The following is a 14,766-nucleotide window of genomic DNA, read 5'->3' on the forward strand; positions in this document are numbered from 1 at the left end:
GGCAGACTACAAGGGAAGGGATTTTTTATAGCTTGTATTAAAATGTGTATTTGTGTACAAATTATCAGGAATGAGAGGCAAGGTGTAGCAGCTGAGAATTTTTTTTTATATTTGTACATGGCTCTTTCATTTGTATACTTAATATATACTTTTCTTTTGGAAAATATTAAACAATCCATCTGTGGTGAACTTAGCTGTTAGACCCAATATGGACCCATGCAGCAGGATCCATGTAGTACGGTGCTCTCTGTGCATGCAAACAGACTTTTCAGCTTCCTCCTTCCAGAAACAGCCTTCAGTGCCCTTGATGTGCCTCTCCAGTGGCCTCATAGCATCCTATGAGGAATGAGGAATTTCTCCAGAAAGGGAGAAATTTTGCTTTCTTCTGGGTGCATGCAGAAGTACGGTACACATGGGTACAGGTGTCTCTAGATCCTGGCCTAATTTTTTAACACAAGCTATCTTGGGATGCGGGTGGCACTGTGGTCTAAACCACAGAGCCTAGGGCTTGCTGATCAGAAGGTCGGTGGTTCGAATCTCCGTGATGGGGTGAGCTCCCGCTGCTCAGTCCCTGCTCCTGCCAACCTAGCAGTTTGAAAGCACGTCAAAGTGCAAGTGGATAAATAGGTACCGCTCCGGTGGAAGGGTAAACGGTGTTTCCGTGCGCTGCTCTGGTTCACCAGAAGCGGCTTAGTCATGCTGGCCACATGACCCGGAAGCTGTCTGCGGACAAATGCCAGCTCCCTCAGCCAGTAAAGCGAGATGAGCGCCGCAACCCCAGAGTCATCTGCAACTGGACCTAATGGTCAGGGGTCCCTTTACCTTTACCTTGGGATGCAACAGAGAAATTTTGGGATGGGAGCAGTGAAGGGCATGTTGTGACTGAACTTCATTTGAATCCAGCTGAATTGGCAACCTGAGCCTCAAGTCATAGCAAAGGAATCCAGGAATACCCCTAAACGACATACCCTCTCCATTAGGCTATGTGTCATAAAGAGTGACGTGGGGAAATTGTTGGGATCATTTCAGGATCTCTAAGAAAGAGATCTAAGCAAAACAATTTTTTTTAAAAAAAATATTATTATAAGTATCATTATTTACCCTCCCTTTACTCTAAGGTCCCAGGGTGGGTTGCAACAATTAAAACACAGTGTTAAAAACAGTTCAGAACAATTCAGAACTGCAGAAATAAAGTGAGTCCTAAAATTATTCATCTCAAGTGTCAAACGCCAGGGTAGATGAGGTTCTTGCCAAACCACATCCTGATAAATGTGTTGTTACTCTGGAGCAGGTAACGGCAACATATCAACAGGCTAGAATGGCAACACAACAAAATGTTAGCGGATCAAATAGTTGCCCACAAAGCAATAAGCACAGCAGTCTTATGGACCAGTTCTTCAGTATCAGAAAGGCACCACTCCTGGAAAACCTTAAAATTATCACCAGTCAATACTAATAGAGGTCAAAGTGGACTGTGGCTGTGTACCTGCACCAGTTTAAAATTGATTCAATGCATTTATTTATTTAATTATTTCACTACATTTATGCACCACTTGATTGTAATGAAACCTCAAAGCGGTTTAAAACCCACGCTCACATATTTTCCTTCTTGTCCATATGATGTTGGCCTCATCCAAGGGGCAGCCTGTACTACCCCACATTAAATTCAGATTTTCCTGATCTGCAGATAATGCAGTAAGAAAAAGAAATCCAGCATCAAATCACATGCAATATATTTTTATGCTTTCAGAAACCTTATAGGTGAGAATTTCCTACTATATACCTACAGAAAAGATGGCAAATTGGAGACTACTCCCTTCAAAGCTAAGGTACAGTGATGGTGGAAGACCCCCTACCTAATGGAGAGACCCCTTTTAGTAACAACTGATTCACTAGGCTGTTATAGATTAATAACTGGCTGCTTTCAATGAGGATGCAGGTGATGTAATCCCATCTGAAGCAGCTATAGTGCCCCAGGGCATTGTCTCACACCCCTGATACCTTTATCTTTCTTGGCCACCTCAAGAAAGGTATTTTTATAGCTAAACAAAAAGAAAAAGGTATGTGTGTGAGAGAGATAGAGAGACAACTCCCTGGGGCACTATTCAACTATGTCTTACTCAAAATTGGCCTGCTGACATAAATGGATGTAACTTAGCCATGTCTGGTAATTTCAACAGTCTATGCAGAGTAAAAACTTAGGGTTCATCGAGACTTGCCCTTGCCTCGCCACTCCCCCTCCGCCGGAAAACCTGATCTTTACTGCTGAATGGCAGCAACCATCCATCAGTTTTTCTCCAGATTGGCAATTGCTCTGATTTATTACTAAAGAGCCTGATTTATTACTAAAGAGCCTAGGGCTTGCTGATCAGAAGGTCGGCAGTTCAAATCCCGTTGCTCTGTCCCTGCTCCTGCCAACCTAGCAGTTCGAAAGCACGTCAAAGTGCAAGTAGATAAATAGGTACCGCTCTGGCAGGAAGGTAAACAGCATTTCCGTGCACTGCTCTGGTTCACCAGAAGCGGCTTAGTCATGCTGGCCAGTAAAGCGAGATGAGCACCGCAACTCCAGTTGTCCGCGACTGGACTTAACGGTCAGGGGTCCCTTTACTTTTATTACTAAAGAGCAGGTTTTCTGGTGGAAAGCAGCGGAGCAAGGGCAAAACTGCTTAGACCCGTGCCTGAAAAATGCAGGATAAGCAGAAAACTGCTTGGACAGTGCTTTCTAGGCATTGGTCAAGAGCCAGTCTGGATGAGCCCTTTGTTAAAGAAGAAGAAGAAGAGTTTGGATTTGATATCCCACTATATCACTACCCTAAGGAGTTTCAAAGCGGCTAACAATCTCCTTTCCTTTCCTCCCCCACAACAAACACTCTGTGAGGTGAGTGGGGCTGAGAGACTTCAGAGAAGTGTGACTGGCCCAAGGTCACCCAGCAGCTGCATGTGGAGGAGCAGGGACGCGAACCCGGTTCACCAGATTACGAGTCTACCGCTCTTAACCACTGAACCACACTGGGTCTCTTGAATACTACCCTTGGTTTAAATGCTCTAAACTGCTATAAGATGGTTGGTCAAAAATGCCTCATGTACCTGGAACAGCCTTCCTCAACCTGATACTCTCCAGATGTTATTTTTGTTTTGAGCCTGGCAGGCTGCAGGGCACCAGGCTGGGAAAACATGGCTTAGAAACTGTAATATTAATGGCCAGAATAAGAGAGAATAGAGGGAGGTTGAATCAACTCATTTCCAAAGAGGAGTGGGAGGTTATAGACCTGCCCTTACATTGTGTTCTCCTAAATACAGTCCTTGCTATGGTTTGGACCAATCTTTTCTTCTTCTTTATTTGGCAATCACTCAGTCGAGTAAGATTGTATTCCATGAATATGGTCTTAACAGTGTGCCTGTGCCTGTGGAGGCCAATTCTGGATCCACACGTCCTTCCACAGTGGGGCATAGGTTTCCGGGCAGGAGTTGATCACAGTGAGGATTTGCCAAACATGCCTTCCTCTTAGCATGTTTCTCCCTTTCACCCTGAGCTCGTACTTCTTCAGAGTAAATAATAATAATAATAATAATAATAATAATAATAATAATAATAATAATAATAATTTATTTAAACCCCGCCCATCTGGCTGGGTTTCCCCAGCCACTCTGGGCAGCTTCCAACAAAAGATTAAAAATACATCAAAACAGGCCTGCCTTCAGATGACGTCTTTGGTAGAGGCTATTCTCCAATTGGAGCACTTGCAGGCCAGTGTTTCTAAATTATCTATGCTTATACTGCATTTTTTTAAAAATTGCGTTGAGAGCATCTTTAAACCTATTTTGTTTTCCACTGGCATTTCATTTTCCATTCCTAAGTTGGGAATAGAGTAGTTGCTTTGGAAGATGATAATCATGGGATGGTTAGTGAGAAACAGAACTTAGAAATAAGTTACATCAGAATCCAGAAAACTACATAGTGTGTGTGTGTGTGTGTGTGTGTGTATGTGCCAATTTGAGTAAACATAGCATAGTTGTGTACACCAAATTACAGGTTGCGTCTGTTGTTTGCATAAGAAAAACACTATTAATTGTTTGGTTTCAGGCCCACTGTTATTACCGTGGAGTTGTTGAAGGGATTGAGGACTCTCTGCTTGCTCTCAGTACCTGTGATGGCCTTAGGTACTACCTTTTCATTCTAACTTCATTTTGAGGCAAATACATTTTAATCTGTTTGACATTTTATTTTAGAATCAATGGGAGTCTGAGCGCTGGCTTTTGCTACATATTACACACACAATCTAGATCTATTGCCTATTTCTTGCCCCTGAAAAGCACTTCTTGAGAAATCATAGAATCATAGAGTTGGAATAGACCACAAGGGCCATCGAGTCCAACCCCCTGCCAAGCAGGAAACAATCAGTTTCATTCCGGGGGGGGGGGAGCTTATTGCAAATTGATTCTCCATTGGCCCACAGTACAGCTGCTTGAAAACAAATGGAAGTTGTCCTTGCGGTGCAGGGGTGTAACCCCACCTGCCCAGTGTTGTGTTGATTGATATAAGAAAAAAACTGCTCCTTTGCCCTTATGGGGTACCCAAGAGCCCATATAGAGTCCTTTTGTGGGTTCTCTATCGGTAGGAGAAAATAACAGAGACCATCCAGAGAATATTGAGAAGCAATGCAGTTAGTAAGCCTGATCTTTATTAACTGTTGCAACGGGGTGCTCCCCCACACGCAGGAGAGAGGAGGAGGACCCAGAACAAAGGTGTGCCCGCCCTTACATAGACATTTTAAATTGCCCACCCTGGAGTCCAAGGCCACCCCCAGAAACATCATACATACATCACAGAAGGGGTGTGGCCCAAGATCACCCTTCAGATACATCATACCTATATCATAGAAAAGGTGGTCCACAACAGAAATCTGAGTGTGTTGTTTATCTCCTGTCTGGCAAGTTACCTGATTGCAAGTATCTGGGTTTTGGCCATTCTTTTGTTATTAGAACTACTTAATTCCTGAATCTAGGTCACAGGTCACAGGCTCACACCCTGTTCATATCTTGAATGTGCCCTTAAGACAGGATTTGTGAGGACAGGATTTGTGAGGAAAGAGACAATGGGGAGGTTTCCCACTTTGACCTTGCAGAGAAATATTTGAGGTCAATTTGTTCAGGACCTTTTCTATGGAGTTTCAGACATGTGGTTTATATATACAGTTATGAACATTTATTTTATATACGGTATATATGACCTTATAATTCTTATAACAGGGTGTATACCAAGATCACAGTCAACCTTCTTATAGAATCGTAGAATTGCAGAATTGGAAGGAATCACAAGGGACATCTAGTCCAACTCCCTGCAATGCAAAATGTGGGGCTTGAACTCAGAACCTTGAGATTAAGAGTCTCATGCTCTACCGACTGATCTATCCCAGCAGGGTGATTCATTCATTCCCATGGGGCCTGTGCAGGGGGAAAAGGCACGGATATCCTGATCATGGTTTTCAAATGTGCATCAAGGAAACACCCCCCCATTCTTGTAGATGTCAGGATCTAGAATCAGTCTAGATTGAATGCAGCCTGTTGAATATGAGCATCAATGTTCCTGGTTTAAGGGGGGAAAGTACACTTTTTGTGCTACTAATGGGTTACAGTGTAGGCAGCCTAGACAGTTAACTTCACTAGCCTTTCGAGAAACTTTTATATATTTTATATATTGTTGTAATAAATGCTATTGCTACGAATGGTTTAGCAATAGTTAACTTAGGCTGAACTGTTATCGATTTGGATTTGGGTGAGCAGGACACGGCCAGGTAACTTTTTCTTGCTTTCTGTGGTTTCAGGGGAATGCTCCATATTGGCAGCAAGCGATATGGCTTGGAACCAGTCAATGGATCAGATCGATTTGAGCACTTCTTCTATGCATTAGAAAACTCTCCCCATGAGCCCTTTTCATGTGGTGTGCCAAATGATGACCACGAGCAGAGCACAAAGACTTTTCTCAAATACACAAATATCTCACACAGTCCCTTCAAGTCGGACAAAATTCTAAGGGTAAAAAGCATTCGTACATTGTTTTTCCAAAATAGTCCACCTTGTCTAAACTCTTTATTCCAGCTTTTAGCAACAATCCTTCTGGTTTTTAACTGACACTGGTGGTTTATTTCCAACAAGTCTCTCTGTGATACTTTATTTCCATAGTTAAAATATTCCCATGAAAAAGGGGCAAGGGTTAAATAGAAAAGGATACAGTATTTTCATACTGAGTTAATTTCAGTTTAACTCAGATAATTTGCATTACACCTTTTTGCTTGCTCCATACCCCAGGTGAGTCAAATTATTGTGGTGTTGTTAAGATATATGGTTTTAGGTTTTATTTATACACACACACACACACACAGAGAGAGAGAGAGAGAGAGAGAGAGAGAGAGAGAGAGAGAGAGTGCATGGGATGGAAGGGCTTACAGCACTGTGCTCCAATAGATCTTTCTTCCCCATTGGTTTCCAGGGAACCCCTAAGTCCAGTTTAGGCTCAGCACAGTGCAAGGCATGTTTCTCTTGCTCACACAGTCTACTTAGACTATAGTTCATGGGGAGGCAAACTAAGGCCCAGGGGCCGGATCCAGCCCAATCACCTTCTAAATCTGGTCCATGGACAGTTCAGGAATCAGCATGTTTTTACATGAGTAGAATGTGTGCTTTTATTTAAAATGCATCTCTGGGTTATTTGTGGGGCATAGGAATTTGTTCAACTTTTTTCCAAAATATAGTCTGGCCCCCCACAAGGTCTGAGGGACAGTGGACCGGCCCCCTGCTGAAAAAGTTTGCTGACCCCTGCTATAGTTCTTATACCTAGAATCATGTGGCAGCCAGCTAGATGAGTGGGGGAAATGACCAGCATCTCTTAGTTGTAGCTATTGCAGCCTTGCTTATTCTTTGAGATGCTGATTTTAGGGCACTTAATTGACCAGCCAAAGCCATTACCTTAGCAAAGGAACTGGTTTGGCAGGTTCCACAGCCTCTTCTACTAGATTCTAACCCTTACTGGATACAAGATCACAGGATGAGATCCAAGGACATAATCTAGACTGACTCCCCTCCCAACGGTGCATTAGAAAATTTGTAGAATGCCAGTTCAGCCAATGAATTGGTCTTTTCCTTGAATGCCTGGCACCTCCTAAAACATTTTATTTACTTTTTATAGTTAGCTTATCTATTTAAAGTACTTCAAAATATAAAAAATGCAGTGTGGAAATATATGTAATGTCATGTGGTCTGTTTTCCTTGTTACAGAGAAGGCGAGCCGTTCTGCCAGAGAAAAGATATGTCGAACTGTATATGGTTGTTGATAAAAACAGGGTAATTTCTCTCTCAACCCAATGCATTTTGCCAAAGTATTTGAATTTCCTGCTCTAGAACATCTTATATTTTGAATTGTTTCAGTACTTGCGGAAGAAATCTGATGCTGAAGCTGTACAAAAGGAAACAGTAGAACTGGCTAATTATGTTGATGGGGTAAGTCATCACAGAGACATTCATTAGACTGTGCTTTATCACACTATTTTGCAGAAAATGTCAAAACACTGCAGTAATATTTTCTTCAGCAACTGGATTATATCAAACCAGTAAGTATGCAGAGGCTAATTGCATGGCCTGCCTTAGCAGAATCAGGCTCTTCACATGTTCAGATGTGTAATTGTTTTGTTTATTGCCAGGCTTTGCATACTGTGGACTTCAGCAAAAATTGTGCTTAACAAAAGCATACAAAACTATAAGATTTAGGTTTGTGATCCTTCAGAATATTTAAGAGAGCCTGAAAATACTGGACGCATGTATGAAAATGAATCCAATCAAGACATCTCTTGGGAAAAATATTTGAAGAAGAATCAGGATTTGGGAAAATAATTCTAGGGAAGAAGAAGAAATTATTATCTAATACCTATAGCATTTTATTGGAATGGGAGACAAAGGACGAGTTGGTGAAGGAGGCAATGATTCATTGGGCATCTGATTTTGGATACAGTATAGAACTATCAGCACGGGAAAAACTGGAACAACATGATAAAATTTTCAGCATGTTATACAATTAGAGAAAACATCCAGAAATGATTTTCAAATGGTACTTAATGCCTAGTAAACTGGTTAAAATGTATAAAAGAGGATTCAACGTATGTTGGAAATGTTTAGGCAAGGAGGGCATGTTAATCCATGTGTGGTGGCAATGCAAACTCACAAAAAATAATAATCTAGGGAATGATTTATGAAGAACTAAGGAAGATGCTCCAATGCTCCTTCCCCAGGAAACCAGAAGCATTCTTGTTAGCTATATTCCAGATAAAGTTTAAAAACCTCTTCCTTTACACAACAGCAGCAGCAAGGTTAAAGGTAAAGGGACCCCTGACTGTTAGGTCCAGTCGTGACCGACTCTGGGGTTGTGGCGCTCATCTTGCTTTATTGGCCGAGGAAGCCGGCTTACAGCTTCCAGGTCATGTGGCCAGCATGACAGAGCCGCTTCTGGCGAACCAGAGCAGCGCACGGAAACGCCATTTACCTTCCCACCGGAGCGGTACCTATTTATCTACTCGTACTTTGACATGCTTTTGAACGGCTAGGTTGGCAGGAGCAGGGAACGAGCAACGGGAGCTCACCCCGTCGCGGGGATTCGAACCGCCAACCTTCTGATCGGCAAGTCCTAGGCTCTGTGGTTTAACCCACAGTGCCACCCGTGTCCCTAGCAGCAAGGTTACTATATGCTAAAATGTGAGAGGAGAGGGAAATCATGACAAAGGACCAGTAGTTGCTTAAACTAACAGAATATGTCCAATTAGCCCCTAGGACGGCCAAAATAAGAAATACAAATAGGAAAACAAGCAAGTGGGGACAGCTAGAAGGGTATCTAAAACAAAGTGGTATAAATATAAATTTGTAAGTAGGGATGAACATATGAACAAGTAAACAAAACAAAGAGTGAAGCACAGAGGAAGAAAAGAGTGGAAAACTCAGAGTTGCAGCAAACCAAAGAGACTGAAATAGGTTGTCAAGGAAAGATAGGCTGGGAAGTCCATATGAGATGGGATAGGAGAAAATGTATGTAATGGAAATAAATGTAACTGAAAAATGCATATACAATTTTTTTAAAAAAAGAAAGAAAATGAATCCAGTCAAGAGATCTCTTGGAAAATATATTTTATTCTGGTGACCTCCAATTAAAAAATTATGTACAGTCATACCTCGGAAGTCGAACAGAATCCGTTCCAGAAATCCTTTTGACTTCTAAAACATTTGACTTCCAAAGTGCAGCTTCTGATTAGATGCAGGAAACTCCTGCAGCCAATCGGAAGCCCCATCGGGTGTTTGGCTTCCAAAAGAACATTCGAAAACTGGAACACTCACTTGGCAAACCAGGGGAGCTTTTGAAGAACAGGTACTAATTCAGGAAATCACAAAGTTCCCATTTGAAGAGTAATCAGTCCTGATAGTGGCCAAGTATCTGTAATCCCACTGTTAAACTTAAAAACCAAGGATTTCATTATTACTTCCTTGCAGTCAACGGTGTGTTGGTTTGTGTGCCCTCCTAATTTAAGAGAGAGCTTTAAGATTGGAATATGCTTCACAGGGCATCTAATGTGAAGACAGATTTTCAATAGTGCTAATAGAGATAAACAGCTATGCTCCCATGGCCTGGGGCTAATGGAGAGCTTTTCTCATTATCTTCCAGAGTGTTGTTTGTACATAGAAGCAGGCTTAAGAGCAGCTGATCTTAAGCAACTTTACTCTGAAATTGGTCCCACTGTGCTCCTGAAGGCTACCTAAGTTTGCCGGAGATTTGCAGCTTGTGTCCTTTCTTGCGCTCTCTCTCTCTCTGTGCGTGTGTCTTTCTCCAGCAACACAAAAGCACCACAGATTTACCTAACAGCAAGGGCGTCTTACCCAAAGAGGCTAGTGGCACGGGGTGCCAGGGCGTCAAGTTCTGGCAGGCGCCAGGGGAGAGGTGGAGGCTGGACGCAGACCTCCCGGCATCAGCTCGCCGCCTCCGCCATGCCGCGCCGAAGCAGCACTGTGCCTGGAGCCTCCGTCTGCCATGGCCACCACGGCACAAAGTGGCCAGCTGAGCTGGGAGGCACCGCATCCAGCCTCCGCCTCTTCCCCACCGGAAGAGCTGCCCTCCAGCCACTGCCTGCCTCCTCCAGCCCCTCCGGCAGCACTGTCCTCCCTAAAAAACTCTGGGAAATGGGGGGGGGCGCACCGGAGGCAGCTTTGCACCATGACGCCGGATATGCTTTAGCCAGCCCTGCCTAATAGTAAAATTACTCTTGAAATTAGGGATATAACTAGTGATAAAAATGCTGCCAGAACCCACTTATTTGGTGTTCTTAAAAAAAAATAGACAGCATTATGAGCGCCACAAACCCAGAGTTGTCCACGACTGGACCTAACGGTCAGGGGTACCTTTACCTTTTTACTTACGGTACACCATAGCAGTGTAAAATGGAATTATATCAGGTGGAGAGCTCTGCCAACTGGCTTAATGCCTTGTTAACTCTAGGTAGACAGGACTGCCCAGTAACCTCCCACCACCACAGCTCCCTACATCTTGAAAGGCATTGCAGAGCCATGTTTCACTACTGTTTCAGCAATGTCAATTGCTACTCCTGTCCCTTTGCATTGAGTATGTTGTGGATTTTTTTAATAGCTCAAACCCCACAGTTGCTCATAGGTTCCTTGTGACTTAGAAATATTAGCACCACCACCCAGCAACCTGGTGTGGTTTTTAAGAGCCCATGAAGCCAGTTTTGGCAATCACGGTACTTTAGGTCATTTGTGAATGTGTGCTTGTTACACTAAATTCCATTACACTCCTGCAGAGTCCTGTTCCCCAACACAGATACAATTCTCATTGGGAGCAATGGCCTTTGGTGAAATGCTTAAAGGTTGGGTGACTGTGGGGTGTGAATCATATGCAGAGCTTGCTTTAGATGTACATCTGTATGCATGATGGGGAGCACAATTCATCAAAAAATGTGTTGTCTTTACTGTGTTGAATCCATAACTCCTGGGAGCAGATGAAGCAGAGGTGGCTCCTTGTAGCATGATGTTCCTTTGGAGGTAGAGGTGGACAAACACCAAGGATTTGGGGGAGCAATACCTAATCAAATTCTTATATCTTCATAATAATGACAATTTTGTATGTGCAGATGTTCAGTCCTTTAAATATACAAGTTGTCCTAATTGGGCTAGAAATATGGACTCAAGGAAACCCTATAGATGTGGATAGTGGTTCAGCTGGAGATGTGCTGGGCAAATTCGCATCCTGGAGGGAGACAAATCTCCTGAAGAGATCACGAAATGATGTCAGCCACCTCATCATGTAAGGTTTTCCCCTCTCTACATAAACCTATCTGTGATTACCAACTGGGACCCTGAACTCTTGAGATTCTGCTGCCCAAGGGAACAACTCAGTTTAAGAAAATGTCGCAAACTACACTTTACCTGCATGCTTCATAAGCTTTGTCCGGTCACATGTGTTGGTTTTCCCCTTCAGAGAGTGCAATTTTAAGTTCTGAGAATTTGGCAGAAGATGTGGGTTGAGTGCCTTGTGTGTGTTCTTGTTTTTTTATCTTGGGAACTGGCCGCTATTTAAAGAGAGGTTGTGGTTTATGGATTAATCCAAGGTGGAGAGGGATAGGGCTGAGAACAAAAGTGACTGGCTTGATAGTTGTGTTAAGCGAGGAGAAGAACATTTCTCCCAGCCCCACCATCACCCAGCCACAGAATACATGTGAATCTAGGAAGCTGCTCAGACCACTGGTCAGTGGCTCTCCAGGGTTTCTCCCAGCCCTGCAAGGAAATGCCAGAAACATTTGAACCTTTGACCTTTCTCGTGCTTTGCCACTGAACCATAGCCCTTCCGCATACCTGGGCTTTATACGTTCCTGGAGTTTTAGCAGAAAGAACTTTAACAAACAGGTCTTGACCTTATTCCTGCAAGCAGGAGGACTCAGCATGTTTTTTTTTTTCTGATGTGAAAGTTGAAATTCTTGTATGTTCTGTTAGACTCCATATTAGATGTCACAGATTGCACTGCACAGCCCAGAACATATTTGAAACGCATTACATTCATTCTTTTCCTGCATTGCAGAGGGAGAAGTGCATTTGGTGCAACGGTTGGAATGGCTTTTGTTGGCACAGTCTGTAGTCCGAATCACGGAGGGTCAATCAGCACAGTAAGTACACTATATTCTCTCAGCTGTGGACATGTTGGCCTATTAAGTAGAAAATGCTTGCACCTGCCGTGCCAAATCCAGCCAATTCAACAGGACCTTAAGATTTGCCATGAGCTTGCTCGTTATATTTATCAATTATTTTATTTAAATACATACACATACTGCTTGACAGTAACAGAATCTCAAACTGGTTTACAAAAAAAAATGTTTTTCAAATATGTAATGAAGGGCTCTACAAAGCAAGATGTCTTAGCAAAGTGTCCTAGCAAAGGCATACCTACATCTACATTGTATACATTTAGCCCAGTTCTTGATTATGGCAGAGCTTCAGTCAATTTTTGCCTTGATTATATGTTTAGACTTGCAGTCAACAGCAAAACAAAATAACCACTCATTTAAAAGGATAATAGTGAGCAGAATGATAATTTCTGGTATAGCTATCTGCAGTGCGATGGGAAAGAGAATCTAATTTTGTACTATGATAGCTCAAATTCTATTTCAATTAAAAATGAAAATTAAATAGAGCCGTATATGTTTACTTATTTTTAAAATCAATCCAACCTCTTGCACAGGTTTCTGTGATTTTATAAGGCATGATTATACTTTTTGAAACATATTCCATGGACTGCACAGTGCAGTTCTCAACATCTCTACTTGGAAACAAACTCCACTGAGTTCAATGGGACTTGCTTCCAATAAGTGTCTATAGAATCAATGCTTAAGAGCTGTGCTTTAAAATAATAAAAAAATGACAGTGTTAAAAATGGAAGCTAAGAGTGTTACAGAAAGTACTAGATGCTAGATTCCATGCTTGCTGGTATCACTGAGGGCCGATCAACACAAGCTGGACAAATCCTAACTTGAAGTAGAACACTATGCAGTTAATTATGAGTTGATAAAAGATTGTAGAACATGGACTTCTATAATATGAGTAATAATTATAGGGCAGAAGTTTATTACAGCATTCTTTTTATAATGCTCTATTTGAACTATTCATGATGTGTTAAATAGAATCAACCACTCTCTCTCCCCTCCATGAAAAAGGATACAGTAAGGGAGGGGGGGCAGATAATTAGTTTTTGCCTAGACAACAGTATACCTTGAGTTGGCTCTTCCTGTACTACTCTGGTAAGTCTCTCATACAGTACGATTGTGCCTATGGGTGTTATTTACCGTATTTTTCGCACTATAGGACGCACTTTTTCCCCTCCAAAAATGAAGGGGAAATGTGTGTGCGTCCTATGGTGCGAATGCAGGCTTTCGCTGAAGCCTGGAGAGCGAGAGGGGTCGGTGCGCACCGACCCCTCTCGCTCTCCAGGCTTCAGGAGAGCCCCACCGCCAGCCCCACAAGCTCGGGGGACAGCGGGAGAGGCGCAGTGCGCCCTTCCCGCTGTCCCCCGACTTGGTTAGAAGGCTGGCGGGGGGGGGGGAGCCTGCTCCTCCCCCTCGCCAGCCCCGCAAACTCGGGAGACAGCGGGAGAGGCGCAGTGCGCCATTCCCGCTGTCCCCCGACTTGGCTAGAAGGCTGGCGGGGGGAGAAGCCTGCTCCTCCCCGTCGCCAGCCCCGCAAACTCGGGAGACAGCGGCAGGGGCGCAGCTCGCCTTTGCCGCTGTCCCCCGACTTGTCTAGAAGGCTGGCGGGGGGAGAAGCCTGCTCCTCCCCGTCGCCAGCCCCGCAAACTCGGGGGACAGCGGCAGGGGCGCAGCGCGCCTTTGCCGCTGTCCCCCGACTTGGCTAGAAGGCTGGCGGGGGGAGAAGCCTGCTCCTCCCCGTCGCCAGCCCCGCAAACTCGGGGGACAGCGGCAGGGGCGCAGCGCGCCTTTGCCGCTGTCCCCCGACTTGGCTAGAAGGCTGGCGGGGGGAGAAGCCTGCTCCTCCCCGTCGCCAGCCCCGCAAACTCGGGAGACAGCGGCAGGGGCGCAGCGCGCCTTTGCCGCTGTCCCCCGACTTGTCTAGAAGGCTGGCGGGGGGAGAAGCCTGCTCCTCCCCGTCGCCAGCCCCGCAAACTCGGGGGACAGCGGCAGGGGCGCAGCGCGCCTTTGCCGCTGTCCCCCGATTTGGCTAGAAGGCTGGCGGGGGGAGAAGCCTGCTCCTCCCCGTCGCCAGCCCCGCAAACTCGGGAGACAGCGGGAGAGGCACAGCGCGCCTTTGCCGCTGTCCCCCGACTTGTCTAGAAGGCTGGCGGGGGGAGAAGCCTGCTCCTCCCCGTCGCCAGCCCCGCAAACTCGGGGGAAAGCGGCAGGGGCGCAGCGCGCCTTTGCCGCTGTCCCCCGACTTGGTTAGAAGGCTGGGGGGGGGAGCCTGGTTTTGCGGGAGGCGGGGGAATCCCCCCGCCTCCCAGGAAAGCCAGGAGAAGCCGTGCAGCCCTTTTAAAAGGCGCGTGGCTTCTGCCGGTTTTGCGGGAGGCGGGGGAATCCCCCCGCCTCCCAGGAAAGCCAGGAGAAGCCGTGCAGCCCTTTTAAAAGGCGCGTGGCTTCTGCCGGTTTTGCGGGAGGTGGGGGAATCCCCCCGCCTCCCAGGAAAGCCAGGAGAAGCCGTGCAGCCCTTTTAAAAGGCGCG

The 14,766-nt window shown here is 44.9% G+C and overlaps 1 protein-coding gene across 6 annotated transcripts in view; it reads left to right on the forward strand.

Moving 5' to 3' along the window:
* LOC308586371 (disintegrin and metalloproteinase domain-containing protein 9-like) overlaps window positions 1-14,766 on the forward strand; it is a 38,041-nt gene that overhangs the window by 9,571 nt on the left and 13,704 nt on the right. For all 6 annotated transcript variants that reach the window (XM_081192887.1, XM_081192891.1, XM_081192889.1 and 3 more), the window contains 7 exons: window positions 1,751-1,829; window positions 4,085-4,161; window positions 5,826-6,036; window positions 7,276-7,341; window positions 7,426-7,497; window positions 11,178-11,350; window positions 12,122-12,206. In XM_081192887.1, the coding sequence (XP_081049013.1) occupies window positions 1,751-1,829; window positions 4,085-4,161; window positions 5,826-6,036; window positions 7,276-7,341; window positions 7,426-7,497; window positions 11,178-11,350; window positions 12,122-12,206 (763 nt within the window). The remainder of the gene's footprint in view (window positions 1-1,750; window positions 1,830-4,084; window positions 4,162-5,825; window positions 6,037-7,275; window positions 7,342-7,425; window positions 7,498-11,177; window positions 11,351-12,121; window positions 12,207-14,766) is intronic.

Source organism: Podarcis bocagei (assembly GCF_964188305.1).
Source record: "Podarcis bocagei genome assembly, chromosome: 4".
NCBI classification, from domain to species: domain Eukaryota; kingdom Metazoa; phylum Chordata; class Lepidosauria; order Squamata; family Lacertidae; genus Podarcis; species Podarcis bocagei.